Source organism: Pseudophryne corroboree, chromosome 3 (assembly GCF_028390025.1).
Source record: "Pseudophryne corroboree isolate aPseCor3 chromosome 3, aPseCor3.hap2, whole genome shotgun sequence".
Lineage (NCBI taxonomy): Eukaryota > Metazoa > Chordata > Amphibia > Anura > Myobatrachidae > Pseudophryne > Pseudophryne corroboree.
Genome location: NC_086446.1, coordinates 777,290,803 through 777,313,992, shown reverse-complemented (window position 1 = coordinate 777,313,992; position 23,190 = coordinate 777,290,803). Strand labels below are relative to the sequence as shown.

General features: G+C 48.7%; 1 protein-coding gene across 2 annotated transcripts in view; it reads right to left on the bottom strand.

The window, feature by feature from the left end:
- Positions 1-23,190, bottom strand: part of CCDC186 (coiled-coil domain containing 186) — a 119,301-nt gene that overhangs the window by 47,329 nt on the left and 48,782 nt on the right. For both annotated transcript variants that reach the window (XM_063962553.1, XM_063962554.1), the window contains exons 7-13: positions 18,659-18,763; positions 18,279-18,377; positions 17,810-17,896; positions 15,211-15,353; positions 14,127-14,382; positions 13,221-13,410; positions 12,072-12,152 (exon numbers count right to left, since the gene is read on the bottom strand). In XM_063962553.1, the coding sequence (XP_063818623.1) occupies positions 12,072-12,152; positions 13,221-13,410; positions 14,127-14,382; positions 15,211-15,353; positions 17,810-17,896; positions 18,279-18,377; positions 18,659-18,763 (961 nt within the window). The remainder of the gene's footprint in view (positions 1-12,071; positions 12,153-13,220; positions 13,411-14,126; positions 14,383-15,210; positions 15,354-17,809; positions 17,897-18,278; positions 18,378-18,658; positions 18,764-23,190) is intronic.

The following is a 23,190-nucleotide window of genomic DNA, read 5'->3' as shown; positions in this document are numbered from 1 at the left end:
CAGGAGGGGTATTTAATTATCACCTGCTGGGAATACAGCTTGTGAATGGCTTCCAAAACTGCCTCCCTGTCAGCGGGAGACGTCGGTAAAACAGACTTTTGGAAACGGCGAGGGGAATACGTCTCGAATTCCAATTTGTACCCCTGAAATATTACCTGAAGGATCCAGGGGTCTACTTGCGAGTGAGCCCACTGCGCACTGAAATTCATTGAGAACGGGCCCCCACCGTGCCTGAGCTTGTAAAGCCCTAGCGTCATACTGAGGGCTTGGCAGAGGCGGAAAAGGGTTTCTGTTCCTGGGAACTGGCTGATCACTGCAGCCATTTTCCTCTCCCTCTGTCACGAGCAGAAAAGAGGAACCCTTTTGTCCGCTTGTCAAACAGGACTGCGCCTGATAATACGGCGTCTTATTTTGAGAGGCGACCTGGGGTACAAACGTGGATATCCCAGCTGTTGCCGTGGCCACCATGTCTGAAAGACCGACCCCAAATGTCCCCTTTTTTAAGGCAATACTTCCAAATGCCGTTTGGAATCCGCATCACCTGACCACTTTACTGGTAGAATTGGACAACGCACTTATACTTGATGCCAGTCGGCAAATATTCCGCTGTGCATCATGCATATATAGAAATGCATCTTTTAATTGCTCTATAGGCAATAATATACTGTCCTTATCTAGGATATCAATATTTCCAGTCAGGGAATCCAACCACGCCAACCCAGCACTGCACATCCAGGCTGAGGCGATTGCTGGTCGCAGTATAACACCAGTATGTGTGTAAATACATTTTAGGATACCCTCCTGCTTTCTATCAGCAGGATCCTTAAGGGCGGCCATCTCAGGAGAGGGTAGAGCCCTTGTTATTACAAGCGTGTGAGCGCCTTATCCCCCCTAGGGGGTGTTTCCCAACGCACCCTAACCTCTGGCGGGAAAAGGTATACTGCCAATAACTTTTTAGAAATTATCAATTGTTATCGGGGGGAAACCCACGCATCATCACACACCTCATTTTATTTCTCAGATTCAGGAAAACTACAAGTAGTTTTTCCTCACCAACATAATACCCCTTTTTTGGTGGTACTCATATTATCAGAAATGTGTAAACATTTTCCTTTGCCTCAATCATGTAACGTGTGGCCCTATTGGAAAACACGGTTTGTCTCTTCACCGTCGACACAGGAGTCAGTATCCGTGTCGGCGTCTGTATTTGCCATCTGAGGTAACGGGCGCTTTAGAGCCCCTGACGGCCCATGAGACGTCTGGACATGCACAAGCTGAGTAGCCGGCTGTCTCATGTCAACCACTGTCTTTTATACAGAGCTGACACTGTCACGTAATTTTCAACAGTACATCCACTCAGGTGTCGACCCCCTAGGGGGTGACATCACTATTACAGACACTCTGCTCCGTCTCCACATCATTTTTCTCCTCATACATGTCGACACAAACGTACCGACATACAGCACACACACAGGGAATGCTCTGATAGAGGACAGGACCCCACTAGCCCTTTGGGGAGACAGAGGGAGAGTTTGCCAGCACACACCAGAGCGCTATATATATACAGGGATAACCTTATATAAGTGTTTTTTCCTTTATAGCTGCTGTATTATTTATACTGCGCCTAATTAGTGCCCCCCTCTCTTTTTTAACCCCTTTCTGTAGTGTAGTGACTGCAGGGGAGAGCCAGGGAGCTTCCCTCCAACGGAGCTGTGAGGGAAAATGGCGCCAGTGTGCTGAGATAGGCTCCGCCCCCTTCTCGGCGGCCTTATCATCCGTTTTTCTGTATGTTCTGGCAGGGGTTAAATGCATCCATATAGCCCAGGAGCTATATGTGATGCATTTATTTTAGCCATATAAGGTTTTTATCGATTTATTGCGTCTCAGGGCGCTGCCCCCCCAGCGCCCTGCACCCTCAGTGACCGGAGTGTGAAGTGTGCTGAGAGCAATGGCGCACAGCTGCGGTGCTGTGCGCTACCTTATCTGAAGACAGGACCGTCTTCTGCCGCCGATTTTCCGGACCTCTTCGCTCTTCTGGCTCTGTAAGGGGGCCGGCGGCGCGGCTCCGGGACCCATCCAGGCTGGACCTGTGATCGTCCCTCTGGAGCTAATGTCCAGTAGCCAAGAAGCCCAATCCACTCTGCACGCAGGTGAGTTCGCTTCTTCTCCCCTTAGTCCCTCGATGCAGTGAGCCTGTTGCCAGCAGGTCTCACTGAAAATAATAAACCTAAACTAAAACTTTCACAAAGAGCTCAGGAGAGCCCCTAGTGTGCACCCTTCTCGTTCGGGCACAGAGATCTAACTGAGGCTTGGAGGAGGGTCATAGGGGGAGGAGCCAGTGCACACCAGGTAGTCCTAAAGCTTTCTTTAGATGTGCCCAGACTCCTGCGGAGCCGCTATTCCCCATGGTCCTTACGGAGTTCCCAGCATCCACTAGGACGTCAGAGAAACCTTTTTTATCTTTTTATTGAGGTGGGACGCCATGTAGTCCACCTGAGGCAGTTTCCATCAATTTGCAAAACTGCGTGAAGACTTCCTGATGAAGTCACCACTTTCCCGGGTGGAGGTCGTGTCCACTCCCGGAATGAACACTGCGGACAGTGCGCTTACTTGATTCTCCGCCCAGCGAAGAATTCTGGTGGCTTCTACCCTCGCCACCCTGCTCCTTGTGCCGCCCTGGCGGTTTACATGAGCCCCTGCGGTCTGACTGGATCAGAACCGGTTGGTCGCGAAGCAGGAACTCCGCTTGACTTAGGGCGTTGTATATGGCCCTTAGTTCCAGGATATTGATGTGAAGGCAAGTCTGTTAGCTTGACCACAAACCTTGGAATTTTCTTCCCTGTGTAACTGCCCCCCACCCTCGGAGGCTTGCATCCGTGGTCACCAGGACCCAGTCCTGAATGCCGAATCTGCGGCCCTCGAGAAGGTGACCACTCCGCAGCCACCACAGGAGAGACACCCTGGCCCTGGGGGATAGGGTGATTAACCGATGCATCTGAAGATGTGATCCGGACCACTTGTCCAGTAAGTTCCATTGTCCTTGCATGGAACCAGCCGAAGGGGATGGCCTCGTATGATGCCATCATCCTTCCCAGGACTCGAGTGCAGTGATGCACTGACACCTGTTTTGGTTTTCAATGGATTCCTGACCAGTGTCATGAGCTCCTGAGCTCTCTCTATCGGGAGATAAACCCTCTTCTGGTCTGTGTCTAGGATCATGCCTAGGCGAGGCAGATGAGCTGTAGGAACCAACTGCGACCTCGGAATATATAGAATCCAGTCGTGTTGCCGTTTCACTTCCAGAGAAGGTGATACGCTGTCCAGCAACTGCTCTCTTGATCTCGCTTTTATGAGGAGATCATCCAAGTATGTGATAATAGTGACACCTTGCTTCCGCAGGAGCACCATCATATCTGCCATTACCTTGGTGAAATTGGTAATGACAATCCCGTACCGCAATTCTGAGGTACGCCTGATGAGGTGGATAAATGGGGACACGAAGGTATGCATCCCTTATGTCCCGATTCATTTCAGGCTTGCAATGACCGCTCTTAGCGATTCCATCTTGAACCTGAACCTTTTCAGGTATATGTTCAGGGATTTTAATACAATATGGGTCTAACCGAACAGTCTGGTTTCGGGATTATAACAAGGTCGAATAATAACACCCTCTTGTTGAAGGAGGGGACCCTTGACCACCACCTGTTGAAGATGCAATTTACGAATTGCAGTTAACACTGGCTCCCTCTCTTGGGGGGAAGCCCGCCGGGTCCTCGGTGAGGGGGCATCCTCTCACAGTCCAGCCTGTATCCCTGCGATACAATTTCTATTGCCCAGGGATCTAACAGGGAGTGAACCCACTTGTGGCTGAACTTACGAAGGCGTGTCCCCACCGGGCCTAGCTCCGCTTGTGGAGCCCCAGCGACATGCGGTGGATTTTTGTAGAGGCCGGGGAGGACTTCTGTTCCTGGGGACTAGCTGTGTTGTACAGCTTCTTTCCTCTGCCCCCGGCTCTGACAAGAAAGGACGCACCTCAGACTGTCTTGTTTATTTATTCGAAAAGCTGCATTTAATAATGTCGTGCTTTCCTAGGCTGTGCAGGATATAAGGCAAAATATCAGAAATACCAGCTATAGCTGTGGAGACCAGGCCCGAGAACCTTTCTCCACACAATCCTCAGCCTTCCATATGCCTCTTAAGTCGGCATCATCTGTCCAATGTATATTCTACAGGACACGTCAAGCAGAAATCGACATAGCTTTTGTCTCTAGGACCCAGTATACTCATGTCCCTTTGGGCATGCTTTATAATTATATATCGATCACTTAAGACAGCATCTTAAAATATTTATATGCATACTAGGGTCTCAATCTCTGCTGATAAGGTACCTGTCCACGCTGCCACAGCGCTATAAACCCATGCCGACACAATCGCCCGTCTGGGTAGTATACTAGAATGTGCACACTATCTGCAGGATCCCTGAGAATAGCTAGTGCAAACAGGACACCCAAGGGGTAGATTCTCAACACATCCTGGCCCTAGTGGGGAAAGGATACAGCCTGAGAATTCTCTTGTGGGAAGCTGCCGTCTCTTGTCTGGAGATTCCCGCTCTTTTTCCTCATGAGAGGAGGGAAATTTACCTCAGCATTCTTCCCCTTAACATGTGTACTCTCGTGTCAGGGACAGATGAGTCATCAGTGATATGCAAATCATCTTTTATTCCAATAATCATATATTGAATATCTTTTAGCCCTCTTGGCTGTAACTTTGCATTATCGTAGTCGACAGTGGAGTTAAACTCCGTGTCGATACTTTGTTATTTTGGATAGTGAACATAGAGAGACTCTGAAGGACTCTGTGACATAGGGACAGACCAGGGTAGATTTCCTTTCTGTTCCCTAACATTTTGTGCAATAATTTTACCTCAGCACTTACACATATCCAAACAGGTGTCGGCGTGGTCGACGAAGACACCCTCCCCCACACATATCCGCTCTATCACCTCCTTAGAGGAGCCTTTTACCTCAGACATGTCGACACACGCGTACCGACACACCACACACACAGGGGATGCTCTATTTGAAGACAGTTCCCCCACCAGGCCCTTTGGAGAGACAGAGAGAGAGTATGCCAGCACACACCACAGCGCTATATAATACAGGGATGTACACTATACTGAGTGATTTTTTCCCTATAGCAGCTTATATACACAGTTTTGCGCCTAAATTTATGTGCCCCCCCTCTCTTTTTTACCCTTTGTGTACCAGGATACTGCAGGGGAGAGCCTGGGGAGCTTCCTTCCAGCTGAGCTGTGAAGAGAAAATGGCGCCGGTGTGCTGAGGAAGAAGGCCCGGCCCCCTCAGCGGCGGGCTTCTGTCCTTTTATGTACTTTAATTGCGGGGGTTAATGCACATATACAGTTTATCAGACTGTATTATGTGCTTTTCGTCAAGTAAGGTAATCTAATTGCTGCCCAGGGCGCCCCCCCCCCAGCGCCCTGCACCCATCAGTGACCGGAGTGTGTGGTGTGCTAAGGGAGCAATGGCGCACAGCTGCAGTGCTGTGCGCTACCTTAATGAAGACCGGAGTCTTCAGCCGCCGATTTTCAACTTCTCTTCGTTCTTCTGGCTCTGCAAGGGGGACGGCGGTGCGGCTCCGGGACCGGACGACCGAGGACTGGGTCTGTGTTCGATCCCTCTGGAGCTAATGGTGTCCAGTAGCCTTAGAAGCCCAAGCTAGCTGCAAGCAGGTAGGTTCGCTTCTCTCCCCTTAGTCCCACGTAGCAGTGAGTCTGTTGCCAGCAGATCTCACTGAAAATAAAAAACCTAACAAATAATAAGAATTTACTCACCGGTAATTCTATTTCTCGTAGTCCGTAGTGGATGCTGGGAACTCCGTAAGGACCATGGGGAATAGCGGGCTCCGAAGGAGGCTGGGCACTCTAGAAAGATTTATGACTACCTGGTGTGCACTGGCTCCTCCCACTATGACCCTCCTCCAAGCCTCAGTTAGGACACTGTGCCCAGACGAGCTGACATAATAAGGAAGGATTTAGAATCCCGGGTAAGACTCTTACCAGCCACACCAATCACACCGTACAACTCGTGATACTATATCCAGTTTGACAGTATGAAAACAACTGAGCCTCTCAACAGATGGCTCAACAATAACCCTTTAGTTAACAATAACTATTTACAAGTATTGCAGACAATCCGCACTTGGGATGGGCGCCCAGCATCCACTACGGACTACGAGAAATAGAATTACCGGTGAGTAAGTTCTTATTTTCTCTAACGTCCTAGTGGATGCTGGGAACTCCGTAAGGACCATGGGGATTATACCAAAGCTCCCAAACGGGCGGGAGAGTGCGGATGACTCTGTAGCACCGAATGAGAGAACTCCAGGTCCTCCTCAGCCAGGGTATCAAATTTGTAGAATTTTGCAAACGTGTTTGCCCCTGACCAAGTAGCTGCTCGGCAAAGTTGTAAAGCCGAGACCCCTCGGGCAGCCGCCCAAGATGAGCCCACCTTCCTTGTGGAATGGGCATTTACAGATTGTGGCTGTGGTAGGCCTGCCACAGAATGTGCAAGCTGAATTGTACTACAAATCCAGCGAGCAATAGACTGCTTAGAAGCAGGAGCACCCAGCTTGTTGGGTGCACACAGGATAAACAGCGAGTCAGATTTTCTGACTCCAGCTGTCCTGGAAACATATATTTTCAGGGCCCTGACAACGTCTAGCAACTTGGAGTCCTCCAATTCACTAGTAGCCGCCGGCACCACAATAGGCTGGTTCAGGTGAAACGCTGACACCACCTTAGGGAGAAATTGGGGACGAGTCCTCAATTCTGCCCTATCCATATGGAAAATCAGATAAGGGCTTTTACATGATAAAGCCGCCAATTCTGACACTCGCCTGGCTAAAGCCAAGGCCAATAACATGACCACTTTCCACGTGAGATATTTCAGATCCACGGTTTTTAGTGGCTCAAACCAATGTGATTTTAAGAAACTCAACATCACGTTGAGATCCCAAGGTGCCACAGGAGGCACAAACGGGGGCTGAATATGCAGCACTCCTTTCACAATGTCTGAACTTCAGGTACTGAAGCTAGTTCTTTTTGAAAGAAAATCGGCAGAGCCGAGATCTGTACTTTAATGGAGCCTAGTTTTAGGCCCATATTCACTCCTGCTTGCAGGAAATGCAGAAATCGACCTAGTTGAAATTCCTCTGTTGAGGCCTTTTTGGCCTCGCACCATGCAACATATTTCCGCCATATGCGGTGATAATGCTTTGCTGTAACATCTTTCCTGGCTGTAATAAGCGTAGGAATGACTTCTTCCGGAATACCCTTTTCCTTCAGGATCCGGCGTACAATCGTCATGCCGTCAAACGCAGCCGCGGTAAGTCTTGGAACAGACAGGGCCCCTGCTGACGCAGGTCCTGTCTGAGTGGCAGAGGCCATGGGTCCTCTGATATCATTTTCTGAAGTTCCGGGTACCAAGCCCTTCTTGGCCAATCCGGAACCACGAGTATCGTTCTTACTCCTCGCCATCTTATTATTCTCAGTACCTTTGTTATGAGAGGCAGAGGAGGGAACACATAAACCGACTAGTACACCCACGGTGTCACTAGAGCGTCCACAGCAATTGCCTGAGGGTCCCTTGACCTGGCGCAATATCTCTTTAGCTTTTTTGTTGAGGCGGGACGCCATCATGTCCACCTGTGGCCTTTCCCAACGGTTTACCAACAGCAGGAAGACTTCTGGATGAAGTCCCCACTCTCCCGGGTGTAGGTCGTGTCTGCTGAGGAAGTCTGCTTCCCAGTTGTCCACTCCCGGAATGAACACTGCTGACAGTGCTAGTACGTGATTTTCCGCCCATCGGAGAATCCTTGTGGCTTCTGCCATTGCCATCCTGCTTCTTGTGCCGCCCTGTCGGTTCACATGGGCGACTGCCGTGAGGTTGTCTGACTGTATCAGTACCGGCTGATTTTGAAGCAGGGGCCTTGCCTGACTTAGGGCATTGTAAATGTCCCTCAGTTCCAGAATTTATATGTAGGGAAGTCTCCTGACTTGACCATAGGCCCTGGAAGTTTCTTCCCTGTGTGACTGCTCCCCAGCCTCGAAGGCTGGCATCTGTGGTCACCAGGACCCAGTCCTGTATGCCGAAACTGCGGCCCTCTAGAAGATGAGCACCCTGCAGCCACCACAGTAGAGACACCCTGGTCCTTGGAGACAGGGTTATCATTTGATGCATTTGAAGATGCGATCCCGACCACTTATCCAAGAGGTCCCACTGGAAAGTCCTCGCATGGAACCTGCCGAATGGAATTGCTTCGTATGAAGCCACCATTTTTCTCAGGACTCGTGTGCAACGATGCACCGATACCCTTTTTGGGTTTAGGAAGTCTCTGACTAGAAATGACAGCTCCTTGGCTTTCTCCTGCGGGAGAAACACTTTTTTCTGTTCTGTGTCCAAAATCATCCCCAGGAACAGTAAGCGAATGGAAGGAACCAGCTGTGACTTAGGAATGTTCAGAATCCAGCCATGCTGTTGTAGCACCTCCTGAGATAGTGCTACTCCGACCAGTAACTGCTCCCTGGACCTTGCCTTTATAAGGAGATCGTCCAAGTATGGGATAAATAAAAACTCCCTTTTTATGAAGGAGTATCATTAGTTCTGCCATTACCTTGGTAAACACCCTCGGTGCCGTGGACAGTCCAAACGGTAGTGTCTGGAATTGGTAATGGCAATCCTGTACCACAATCTGAGGTACTCCTGGTGAGGAAGGTAAATAGGGACATGCAGGTAAGCATCCTTGATGTCCAGGGATACCATGTAATCCCCCTCGTCCAGGCTTGCAATAACCGCCCTGAGCGATTCCATCTTGAACTTTGTTATGTAAGTGTTCAAGGATTTCCATTTTAAAATGGGTCTCACCGAACCGGCTGGTTTCGGTACCACAAACAGTGTGGAATAGTAACCCCGTCCTTGTTGAAGTAGGGGCACCTTGACTATCACCTGCTGGGAATACAGCTTGTGAATTGCCTCTAGCACAGCCTCCCTGCCTGAGGGAGTTGTCGGCAAGGCAGATTTGAGTAAACGGCGGGGGGGAGACGCCTCGACTTCCAGCTTGTACCCCTGAGATATTACTTGAAGGATCCAGGGATCCACCTGTGAGCGAGCCCACTGATCGCTGAAATTTTTGAGGCGGCCCCCCACCGTACCTGGCTACGCCTGTGGAGCCCCCGCGTCATGCGGTGTACTCAGAGGAAGCAGGGGAAGAATTTTGATTCTGGGAACTGGCTGCTGGTGCAGCTTTTTTCCTCTTCCCTCGTTTGACCCGCCTGCTTTTTTGAAGCCGAAAGGACTGTACCTGATAATACAGTGCTTTTCTTAGGCTGTGAGGAAACCTGAGGTAAAATATTTTCATCCCAGCTGTAGCTGTGGATACGAGGTCCCAGAGACCATCCCCAACCAATTCCTCACCCTTATAAGGCTCTATGTGCCTTTCAAAGTCAGCATCACCTGTCCAGTGTCGGGTCTCCAATACCCTCCTGACAGAATGGACATTGCAATAATTCAGGATGCCAGCCGGCAAAATATTCCTCTGTGCAATCCTCATATATAAGACGACGTCTTATGTTCGCAAAATAGTATCCCTGTTTGAAAGGGGTACAGACCACGCTGCAGCAGACTGCAGGTCTCAGTCTAGTACCTGAGTGTGTAAATACAGACTTCAGGATAGCCTCCTGCTATTTATCAGCAGGTACCTTCAAAGTGGCCGTATCCTAAGACGGCAGTGCCACCTTGACAAACGTGTGAACGCCTTATCCACCCTAGGGGATATCTCCCAGCGTAACTTATCCTCTGGCGGGAAAGGGTACGCCATCAGTAACTTGTTAGAAATTACCAGTTTCTTATCGGGGAAACCCACCCTTTTTCACACTTCATTCACTCATTTGATGGGGGAACAAAACACTGCCTGCTTTTTCTCCCCACACATAAAACCCTTTGTTTTTAGTGGTACTTGGGTTAATGTCAGAAATGTGTAACACATTTTATATTGCCGGGATCATGTAACGGATGTTCCTAGTGGATTGTGTACATGTCTCAACCTCGTCGACACTGGAGTCAGACTCCGTGTCGACATCTGTGTCTGCCATCTGAGGGAGCGTTGATGGCCTTTGAGACGCCTGGGCAGGCGCAGGCTGAGAAGCCGGCTGTCCCATAGCTGTTACGTCATCCAGCCTTTTATGTAAGGAGTTGACACTGTCGGTTAATACCTTCCACCTATCCATCCACTCTGGTGTCGGCCCACGGGGCGACATCTCATTTATCGGCATCTGCTCCGCCTCCACATAAGTCTCCTCATCAAACATGTCGACACAGCCGTACCGACACCGCACACACACAAGGAATGCTCCAATGAGGACAGGACCCACAAAAGCCCTTTGGGGGGACAGAGTGAGAGTATGCCAGCACACACCAGAGCGCTATATAATGCAGGGACTAACGGAGTTATGTCCCCTATAGCTGCTTTTATATAATTTATACTGCGCCTAAATTTAGTGCCCCCCCTCTCTGTTTTAACCCTGTTCTGTAGTGTAGACTGCAGGGGAGAGCCAGGGAGCTTCCTTCCATCGGATCTGTGAAGGAGAAATGGCGCCAGTGTGCTGCAGGAGATAGCTCCGCCCCTTTTCCGCTGACTATTCTCCTGCTTTTTTCTGGATTCTGGCAGGGGTATTTTCCACATATATAGCCTCTGGGGCTATATATTGTGGTATTTTTGCCAGCCAAGGTGTTATTATTGCTTCTCAGGGCGCCCCCCCCCCAGCGCCCTGCACCCTCAGTGACCGGAGTGTGAAGTGTGTATGAGGAGCAATGGCGCACAGCTGCAGTGCTGTGCGCTACCTTGGTGAAGACGGATGTCTTCTGCCGCCGATTTTCCGGACCTCTTCTTGCTTCTGGCTCTGTAAGGGGGACGGCGGCGCGGCTCCGGGACCGAACACCAAGGACTGGGCCTGCGGTCGATCCCTCTGGAGCTAATGGTGTCCAGTAGCCTAAGAAGCCCAATCCGGCTGCAAGCAGGCGAGTTCGCTTCTTCTCCCCTTAGTCCCTCGCTGCAGTGAGCCTGTTGCAAGCAGGTCTCACTGAAAATAAAAAACCTAAATCTATACTTTCTTTCTAAGGGCTCAGGAGAGCCCCTAGTGTGCATCCAACCTCGGCCGGGCACAAGATCTAACTGAGGCTTGGAGGAGGGTCATAGTGGGAGGAGCCAGTGCACACCAGGTAGTCATAAATCTTTCTAGAGTGCCCAGCCTCCTTCGGAGCCCGCTATTCCCCATGGTCCTTACGGAGTTCCCAGCATCCACTAGGACGTTAGAGAAACTTTCTTTTCTAGGAAGCTCAGGAGAGCCCCTAGGGTGCATCCAGCTCTGGCCGGGCACAGATACTAACTAACTGAGGTCTGGAGGAGGGGCATAGAGGGAGGAGCCAGTGCACACCAGATATAGTACCTAATCTTTCTTTTAAGAGTGCCCAGTCTCATGCGGAGCCCGTCTATACCCCATGGTCCTTACGGAGTACCCAGCATCCACTAGGACATCAGAGAAATATATATACATGTCTGATTGTAAAACAAGATGGTTGTCCAGAAAATAGTAATTAATACGCTTTCCAGCAAAAAGGAAAATTGTAGAAACTTTAGTAATGTAGCATACCTAAAATTTATTTTTCTAATTTGATCCCACCATTCACTTAATGCTGACTAGGCCCCAGCCTCGATTTGTTGCTTTATATGAAGGCTACAATGTGCTCCATTCAAACAGCTGTGGTTGTCCATGCCCCTCCTACAACGCTTACATCACAAGTGAGTGATCTTATGTACCCGGAGTCTGACCCCTCCCTTGTCTCATGATGCATGAACTATGAGTGGGACATCGTAAACCGCTCCCATCTGTAGATTTAGCAAGTCGTAATCTAGGGACTGTCCTTAGTCGAGACATCCAGCAAATGGACAATAACTGGGTCACATGTGCAGTAGAAACGGATGACATGCTTTCTTACCGGAAGAACTAGATCTGCTCCCAATACTTCCGACGTCTTTCTCATAGTTCCCATTCTCCATCTGCTCCATTTTCTTCCGTGCTGCAAAAATGAGAAGAACAAGAAAATACATGAAACACTTTCTCAACAGTTTAATGTTCATACAAAGTAGAATAGCATGCTTCATAGCGTAAGGTCCAGTAACTTCAGTACGGAACCTATCAACGTAAGAGACGTCCAGTAACTTCAGTACGGAACCTATCAACGTAAGAGACGTCCAGTAACTTCAGTACGGAACCTATCAACGTAAAAGACGTCCAGTAACTTCAGTACGGAACCTATCAACGTAAGAGACGTCCAGGAACGTCAATACGGAACCTATCAACGTAAGAGACGTCCAGGAACATCAGTACGGAACCTATCAACGTAAGAGACGTCCAGGAACGTCAATACGGAATCTATCAACGTAAGAGACGTCCAGGAACATCAGTACGGAACCTATCAACGTAAGAGACGTCCAGGAACGTCAGTACGGAACCTATCAACGTAAGAGCCTATCAACATAAGAGACGTCCAGTAACGTAAGTACGGAACTTATCAACATAGGAAACGTCCAGTAACGTCATTACGGAACCTATCAACGTAAGAGACGTCCAGTAACATCAGTACGGAACCTATCAACGTAAGAGACGTCCAGGAACGTCAATACGGAACCTATCAACGTAAGAGACGTCCAGTAACGTCAGTACGGAACCTATCAACGTAAGAGACGTCCAGTAACATCAGTACGGAACCTATCAACGTAAGAGACGTCCAGGAACGTCAGTACGGAACCTATCAACATAGGAGACGTCCAGTAACGTCATTACGGAACCTATCAACGTAAGAGACATCCAGTAACGTCAGTACAGAACCCATCAACGTAAGAGATGTCCAGTAACGTCAATACGGAACCTATCAACGTAAGAGATGTCCAGTAACGTCAATACGGAACCTAGCAATGTAAGAAAAATCGAGTACATAAACATTTAACGCAGGAAAAGCCTATTACAGAACCTAGTAGTGTAATGTATAAAAAAAAAGTCTAGTAACGTCATCATGGAACCTATCAAAATAAGGAAAGTTTTTCAGTGGAGAAAATAAATCCTGAAGAAGACGGATTTACTTTACCTTGCTGGAGTTGTTTGGTGAGATCCTTCAGATTGACGGCGCGTTTCCTTTTCTGTGTGACCAGATCATCATTCAGCTCCTCTATCCGCGTATTTAATGAGGCCACAAGGACACGCTGAGCGTCTAATTCAGTCTGTAGACATTGGACTTCCTGCTGCCTCTTTGCCTGCTCCGCGGACAGTCTCTCCTCCTGTAACACATTTATGAGACCACATTCAGTAAGCGACCCATAAGCTCTCGTACTGGATTCAATGACGGAACGTCAGGACACCATGCAGCGTCTACTCATACTAATTGGCTAAAAGAGCCGCTGCATGTCACAACATAACCTGCATCAAGTCTGAGAGGAGCCGGAAAGTCCTACACCATGATTTTTAGGCACTTGGGTCGACTACCTAAATCTTTCTTGTGGTCACGTGATATACAGGAGAGCTGAAATACTGTTCTGCCGGTAATTATTTTGATGCTGTGAAAGGCTACAGGTTATTAGCACTGTACAGAATGACGTGTATAACAAAATAGACAAACTGGCCACATGCCTGATCCAATACCTTTCTCCAAGCATCACCCAAAAATAGGATTTGGTTCATGCTAATTTGATAAACATATTTCCTCTGTGATTAGTCTATACCACAGGTTCTCAAACTCGGTCCTCAGGACCCCACACAGTTCATATTTTGCAGGTCACCTGTAGATTTTTAAAATGTGACAGTTGGTAAGACAGTGCAGATGCCAGGAGACATGGAAAACGTGAACCGTGTGGGGTCCTGAGGACTGAGTTTGAGAACTACTGGTCTATACCATCCATTTTACCAAATTTAAAGGAGGGGGGTAAGGTGGACAGGATCACTTTTGAGTCCGGGAGAAAGGTAGGTAGGCGAGTACAAGAGAACTGACTGCCCCTACCAGGTCGGTGTTAGTGTGTTGGAGCTGTTCCAGCTGGCTACGCAGCTCACGCTCGCTGTAGGTCAGCCTGTCCAGCTGCGCCTGTAATGAGTTGTTCTCAGACTGGATCTGGGCGTTCTTACTGGTAAGCTTCTCTGTAAATCCCAGCAACTCAGACTCCCGCGTCCTGCTGCCCTCTATATCCCTCTGCAGGTCAGAGATGACTGCGTTCAGACTGCTAGCTTCATCCTGCAAGCTCTGAATTTCTTGTCTGTCCCTGGAGGGGGGGGGGGGGGGGGAGAGAGAGAGAGAGAGAGAGAGAGAGAGAGAGAGAGAGAGAGAGAGAGAGAGAGAGAGAGAGAGAGAGATCATTACAACGCACCATCATCCCTGGGCTCTGACCAATAGTCAAAAATAATAAGACAGCTGAAGTTGGGCTCAGGATGGGGGCAATCTGGGCTCCCAAGAAGCTGAGGGAGGCTCCAGAGTAGAATCTGACCATATGAACGGCAGCATCACCAGTCCACAGTGATCATCTAGTTGGTGGCCTTTTACCTGAAGAAGACCATTTGTTGGCCCAGCTCCATGGTAACCTCCGCTAGGATAAGCGACTGGCCACTAGATGTATCAGTTCTAAAAAGGGGTGCCACCTGACCCAGGAAAACATTGCTGTCCTTGGTCTTCTCTTGGAAGTGATGTGGGGGGGTGTTTGGAGAAAATCAGGGAAGAACTCTTGGACAGCAGTCTTGAATACACTACACAGCGCCAGCTACCAAGGTCACCAACACTGCAGCAAGTATATATGCACCGTGGAACACCATGGAAACCTACAGCCTTGAGGTAAACTATAATAATACACTTAAATAAATACTACTTCATTCATAGTGGAAACCTCCTTGGACACTTAAACTAAACTGGAGAGAAAGAGGGGAGAAGCATAACCTTTTACAATACCAATTCCTGCACCCTCAACAAAATCTGATTGGTCCCAAATATAAAATTAAATTTTTTGAAAAAAACTGTAAAATGTTCGCCCAGGCACAATTTTGGATTGGCCTAGAAGCAGAGAGCAGTATGAGCCCTCCATGAAAAGGTCTCCTAGTACCTCTGATGCTGCTCCTCCTGCTGCTCTATGACCTTCACCCTGTCCTGCAGGCTCTGGATCTCCACCTTCTGCCGGTTGATCAGCTCTTTGTACTTGGATAATTCCTCCTCCGTCCTCAGGCGCTCGGCTTCCAGGCATTTTACCTGAGTGACAGACGACGAGCGGATGAGAGATGTGCTGCAGGTGCAGGGGAGTTAGGAGTCTCTTTGTGTTCTCGGCCATGTAACATTGTTATTACAGGCGAGTGAGGGACATTGGGGCAGATGTATTAACTTGGAGAAGGCGTAAGGAAGTGATAAACCAGTGATAAGTGCACCAGCCAATCAGCTAAAATATGTAAATGAACAGTTAGGAGCTGATTGGCTGGTGCGTTTATCACCTTGCACTGGTTTATCACTTCCTTATGCCTTCTCCAGGTTAATACATCTGCCCCATTCTTACTACCAGCTGTACTGGATATTACATGTGACTCAGGTACAAACACCTGCAAGTTCCACATTTCCAGGACACACAGACTCCACAGTATGAGCGTATCAGCCCCATCCATCCATGACGGTGATTACTGGTCCCTATCATGTCCATCACATGAGCACTTACAGCCTTCTGTGTGATGAGAACACTACTTACAACGGCAATGGGAGTTATTTTACTGAGCAACTGAAGCTCCATTACAGAAACCACACAGGATGCCCCCTACTGGCAGTTCTCTTGTACTACAGCCCATTCTGCTGTCTGCCATCAAATAGAATATAAACTGCGCTTTGCAACCCATTATTTCCAGCTTCACTGTGCTCTTTATTTCACATGTATAAACCAGAGCAAGACTGACAATAGGACCATGACAATCAGCGTAAGCCTTGTATAAGCCACCATGACATATGTCTATCTCTCCGCTACAGTGACATAGATATTACATTTTATTATTTCCTATTCAGGTCTTCCCTCATTTATCAAACAGAATATTCTCCATCTTCACTAGTGCCGCCAGATATTACACCATCCTCACACACTATATCCCCTACTATTGCACACAGCGACACCCCCAGCTACGCCCTCTGTGCACACAGTGACACCCCCAGCTACGCCCTCTGTGCACAACAGCGACACCCCCAGCTACGCCCTCTGTGCACAACAGTGACACACCCGCCTACACCCTCCGTGCACAACAGTGACACCCCCAGCTACGCCCTCTGTGCACAACAGTGACACCCCCAGCTACGCCCTCTGTGCACAACAGTGACACCCCCAGCTACGCCCTCTGTGCACAACAGTGACACCCCCAGCTACGCCCTCCGTGCACAACAGTGACACCCCCAGCTACGCCCTCTGTGCACAACAGTGACACCCCCAGCTACGCCCTCCGTGCACAACAGTGACACCCCCAGCTACGCCCTCCGTGCACAACAGTGACACCCCCAGCTACGCCCTCCGTGCACAACAGTGACACCCCCAGCTACGCCCTCCGTGCACAACAGTGACACCTCCAGCTACGCCCGCTGTGCACACAGTGACACCCCCAGCTACGCCCTCTGTGCACACAGTGACACCCCCAGCTACGCCCTCTGTGCACACAGTGACACCCCCAGCTACGCCCTCTGTGCACAACAGTGACACCCCCAGCTACGCCCTCTGTGCACACAGTGACACCCCCAGCTACGCCCTCTGTGCACACAGTGACACCCCCAGCTACGCCCTCTGTGCACAACAGTGACACCCCCAGCTACGCCCTCTGTGCACACAGTGACACCCCCAGCTACGCCCTCTGTGCACACAGTGACACCCCCAGCTACACCCTCTCTGCACACAGTGACACCCCCAGCTACACCCTCTCTGCACACAGTGACACCCCCAGCTACACCGTCTCTGCACACAGTGACACCCCCAGCTACGCCCTCTGTGCACACAGTGACACCCACAGATACACCCTCTCTGCACACAGTGACACCCCCAGCTACACCCTCTGTGCACAACAGTCACACCAACGCCCCTTACACATTTTATAGCAAACAGGTTTTCTTTTTTACATTTAAAAAACATGTTGAATAAAGGAGCTTTATTCTAAATAGTGGTGGATTTCACACCCAAATCTTTCTATATCAGTATAATAGAAGAATCATATCACTACTCTGTGCTGATGGGGACCGTGCTCCTTACACTATATAACTTTCTGTCTCTGGCTTTCTGCTGCTTCCATTCCCCTCCTCACATCATGTCACTGGCTCTGTCACATGCAGCCCTGTCCTCACTGACACATCACTCATCTCCTTATATACTCTGTGCTGCTGGGGACCCTGCTCCTCCCACTATATAACTCTCAGTCTGTAGCTTCCTGCTGCTTCCATTCCCCTCCTCACATCATGTCACTGCCCCTGTCACATGCAGCCCTGTCCTCACGAACACATCACTCACCTCCTGATATACTCTGTGCTGCTGGGGACCCTGCTCCTCCACTATATAACTCTCAGTCTGTGACTTCCTGCTGCCTCCATTCCCCTCCTCACATCATGTCACTGCCCCTGTCACATGCAGCCCTGTCCTCACTGACACATCACACTGCTATGATATTTGACACTGATCTATTGTTTGAGGAGACAATTACCTTGGTTCGCAGCGTCCGTAGTTCATCCATGCCTTCCGTAAACGTTCTTTTAAGGTCACCAAGTTCCTTCATTCTAGCTTGATGAACCTCGGGATCAAATAAAATAAACGTGGCCACAATTAGTCATAAGTGAGCAGCCATCATGAGAGACAAGAAATGGAAGGGCCGTCATCTGAGATCAGACTAGAGAAAGGAATTATACAAATACTGTACAGTCTGGTAGAGCCGCAGACGGCTGCTGTTCCCCCATACCAAAGACAGGCTGGACGTGTGGTGCCACTATGTGCTGTTACTGACATAGAGCATCCGGCAACTCCACAGACACAACACATCCTCCGCCGGCTCCACACACTCCTGCCTGCATTGGGGTGGCATTCTGAAGGGAAGGGCCGCCTAGGGCCCCCATCCCACTTGCCCTGGTTAGAGCAGTACAGAACAGGTTAGCACTATATAAATACTGTATATTTACCTCTAGATGGTCCGTTTTCTCCTGCCTTTGTTTCTCTAATTCCACCTTGGTGATGCGGAGTTTTGCATCCAGTTCATTGGATTTTATTTCCTCCGACTCCTGTTGAGAGAAGTTATATGTTGTGTGACATTTCTTCAACAACTCCGTCCACACGTCTTTAGCTCCGGCTTTGATTAGTTGCATTACAGAAGCCTACAGCGTTCCCCAGTACACATTCCCGGAGACGCAGGAGGCACACACGCAGAGGTCAGGGACGGAGCTTATCACAAACATATCACAAAGCCGACTGTAAATACAGAATGTGAGCCCCACACCCAAATCACGCTGCTATAGAAGGGGAAGATACAGGCGGGTGTGTGGAGAGTGGGGGCAGCTTGTACCTGATATGTTTTTATCATCTCCTGACAGTTCCTGCGGATCTGCTCGGCTTCCTCCTTTGCTTGGTTTAGTTTAGCTGTTGTGTCTCGCAGCTTCTCTTTGGTTTCCTGTGGATCAAAAACACAACTGTAACAACGAAAATGTAATTTTTTATTTTTTGTTTATAATAATTAAATAACAATGATTATACACCTGACCATTACTTTTCTTCAGCTCTACATTGATCTAAAGCTAGGTACACGTTAGACGACCTGTGTACCCAGTCGACGTCAGATGCGACAGAACAATATACTGTGCGGTCCGTACACACTGCACGATCTGGTTAACGGCCGCATGATATATCGTTTCCCCGTCTCATCCGAAACCATGGGGCGTCAGCCACATCTCCAGATTGAGTAGCATGTAGGGTCAACCTGAAGATGCGACAGAAGACGCCACGGGAGCGCGCATAGTGCGTACACACTGGCCAATTTGAATTATTTGTCATTCAGATCCGTCGGAATCGGGCAAATCTTTCAAAATAGGTCTAGTATGTACCCAGCTTAAGTTTGGTATATACCCCCAGACGGTATATACACACACCGTATAATGTGGCCCCTCCGCTTTCCCTCTGTGAGTAACTTCCCAAGCGGTCTCTGAAACATACATAACATGTGAAAGAAGAACGGAGGGAATCCCGGGCCACCATGGGATACTTTGAAGAAGATTGGTTAGCAGGAAGCTATAGTTTGTGGATGTCTCCGTCGGTACTCTACAGCAGCCATTACAATGGGATGCACCTAGGTAATACACAGAGACACCAGCCACATCGGCTGCAGCAGTTTATGCGGCTCTGTAGAGAACATGCCTCCCAAATACAGACTCAGAAGAGGATAATGGGGGTCATTCCGAGTTGATCGCTCGCTAGCAGTTTTTAGCAGCCGTGCAAACGCTATGCCGCCTCCCACTGGGAGTGTATTTTAGCTTAGCAGAAGTGCAAACGAAAGGATCGCAGAGCGGCTACAGAAAAACATTTGTGCAGTTTCAGAGTAGCTCCAGACCTACTCAGCGCTTGCGATCACTTCAGACTGTTCAGTTCCAGATTTGACGTCACAAACACGCCCTGTGTTCTCCCAGCCAAGCCTGCGTTTTTCCTGGCACGCCTGCGTTTTTTAACACTCCCTGAAAACGGTCGGTTGGCACCCAGAAACGCCCACTTCTTGTCAATCACTCTGCGGCCAGCAGTGCGACTGAAATGCTTCGCTAGACCTTGTGTAAAAATACATCGGCCATTGTGAAAATACTTTGCGCGTGCGCACTGCGCCGCATACGCAGAAGTGCCGGATTTTTACTTAATCACAGCGAACATTTTTAGCTAGCGATCAACTCGGAATGACCCCCCCCCCCCCCATATATAAGGACTAGAGCAGTTATTGTCCAATGTAACTGTAGACCAGCAGAAGCACCGGGGATATCAGTGCTGCACTCTACCTATACGTAGGCTGGCATATACTCAGTCATGTCTACTGTATGCGTGATCTTATTCTCACAGCCGTGTCTACTGTATGCGTGATCTTATTCTCACAGCCGTGTCTACTGTATGCGTGATCTTATTCTCACAGCCGTGTCTACTGTATGCGTGATCTTATTCTCACAGCCGTGTCTACTGTATGCGTGATCTTATTCTCACAGCCGTGTCTACTGTATGCGTGATCTTATTCTCACAGCCGTGTCTACTGTATGCGTGATCTTATTCTCACAGCCGTGTCTACTGTATGCGTGATCTTATTCTCACAGCCGTGTCTACTGTATGCGTGATCTTATTCTCACAGCCGTGTCTACTGTATGCGTGATCTTATTCTCACAGCCGTGTCTACTGTATGCGTGATCTTATTCTCACAGCCGTGTCTACTGTATGCGTGATCTAATTCTCACAGCCGTGTCTACTGTATGCGTGATCTTATTCTCACAGCCGTGTCTACTGTATGCGTGATCTTATTCTCACAGCCGTGTCTACTGTATGCGTGATCTAATTCTCACAGCCGTGTCTACTGTATGCGTGATCTTATTCTCACAGCCGTGTCTACTGTATGCGTGATCTTATTCTCACAGCCGTGTCTACTGTATGCGTGATCTTATTCTCACAGCCGTGTCTACTGTATGCGTGATCTAATTCTCACAGCCGTGTCTACTGTATGCGTGATCTTATTCTCACAGCCGTGTCTACTGTATGCGTGATCTTATTCTCACAGCCGTGTCTACTGTATGCGTGATCTTATTCTCACAGCCGTGTCTACTGTATGCGTGATCTTATTCTCACAGCCGTGTCTACTGTATGCGTGATCTTATTCTCACAGCCGTGTCTACTGTATGCGTGATCTTATTCTCACAGCCGTGTCTACTGTATGCGTGATCCAATTCTCACAGCCGTGTCTACTGTATGCGTGATCTTATTCTCACAGCCGTGTCTACTGTATGCGTGATCTTATTCTCACAGCCGTGTCTACTGTATGCGTGATCTTATTCTCACAGCCGTGTCTACTGTATGCGTGATCTTATTCTCACAGCCGTGTCTACTGTATGCGTGATCTTATTCTCACAGCCGTGTCTACTGTATGCGTGATCTTATTCTCACAACCATTTCCTGTATTATAATTTATTATACTGTAAATACTTTTAAAACTTACTCTGGCATATAATGAACCACATATATGAGTGAATCTGTCTTGCAACACAAATGCTTGCTACTAGTAGTTTATGGATTTGTTTTTACATGTAGGATATATCATGTGACCAAGATAACTGGAAAATATGGGTCGGATTCCGATTTGGAAGTAGAGCAAAAAAAAAAAAAATCTGAAATCTAAATTGCAGTGTAAATACAAAGCTGGGTACACATCGGCAAAATTTGCAGTATCTGAACGACAAATAGTGCATATCGTCTGAGGAGTACGCTCAATTGCGCGCTCCCGCGGGTCGCATGTGACATCTGGTCGCCCGTGCTGCACGGGGCAACTGGACGATATTCCTTGCGGCACCATGTTTATCAATGGAGGACGGAACAGTGATCATTCCAACGTTCATGAAATCTTCCTGGTGTGTACCGGCAATCTGGCATGGTCTGGGGCGATGGGAAATTGCTGCAACCATTGGCCCGATTTCTGCTTGTTCTGATGTGCAGCAGACATAACGTGTGTGGGCTACACGCAGAGGCAGCCACTATTTACCCTGCTCAGAAATAGATCAATGTATTTCCTCCCCTTGCATTGCAGCATGGTTTGTTTCAGATACAGAGTTATTTTTGGATTATTATTACGTTCATTTGATTTACTATACCACATAGGATGTAGTCAAGATCCCGCCGGACAAAATCCCGGCGGTCGGAATACCGACCGACACAATCCCGACATATTCTCCCTCTGTAGGTGTCCACGACACCCATAGAGGGCGAATAAATTAGTGTGCCGAGCGTAGCGAGGCACTGTGCCCGCAGCGTGGTGAGCGCAGCAAGCCCGCAAGGGGCTGCGTTGCACTCGCCCCCCTGTCGGGATTGTGCCGTCAGGATTCCGGTGTCGGGATTCCAACCGCCGGGATCCCGTACTGATCCCTACCACATTGCCTGTATGATGATTTTGATTCTTGTGTCCAGATTAGAGAACTTAATACATCGCCTTGGACTATTTTGCAGTCCTATATTTTATTCACAATGTGGCATAATAAACAGGTTGCTGCAGTGTGATACAATATGACACTGAGGGGCAGATGTATTAACCTGGAGAAGGCATAAGGAAGTGATAAACCAGTGATATGTGCAAGGTGATAAAGGCACCAGCCAATCAGCTCCAATATGTAAAGTAACAGTTAGGATCTGATTGGCTGGTGCCTTTATCACCTTGTACATATCACTGGTTTATCACTTCCTTATGCCGTCTCCAGGTTAATACATCTACCCCTGATACTGTAATATCACATTCAGGATTAGAGTGCGTGTGTAGCCAGTGAAATACACACCCATTATTTTATAGGTCATAATTAAAAGTTATGCTTTTATTTTTGACGAGCGTAATAAAAGCATAGGGGTGTATTCAATAAGTGTCGGAAGCTGCCGTCTTGCTGGAAAGACGGCAGTTTCCGACAGATTTAGGTCGGAAGGGGTTCCAAACTGTTCATCAGGGGGCCGTTTTTCAGACAAGTCGGGAATTCCCGACTTGTCGAAATACACGTGGATCGGCGGCATCAGCTGCATAGCCGCATGTATTGTCGGAAGCGCGGCCAAACCTGACCGGTTTTAGCCCAGTTTCAGACAAGGTCAGTGTCGGAACGGGCCAAACTAATCAGGTTTAGCCGCGGCACTGAATACTGAGCCGTCAGATCCTTTTCGTCGGAAAAGATCCGACAGGTGTTGACTATACCCCATAAACTGTCACCTTGGAAAGGATTTTTATTTTATGTCTAAGCATTACCCCTATGGCTTGCCAGTAGCATCATACTATAGAGATGGTCAAAGAGCAGAGGCGGCCCAGAAGGGAGCCTGCAATCTTAAATTAGACACAGA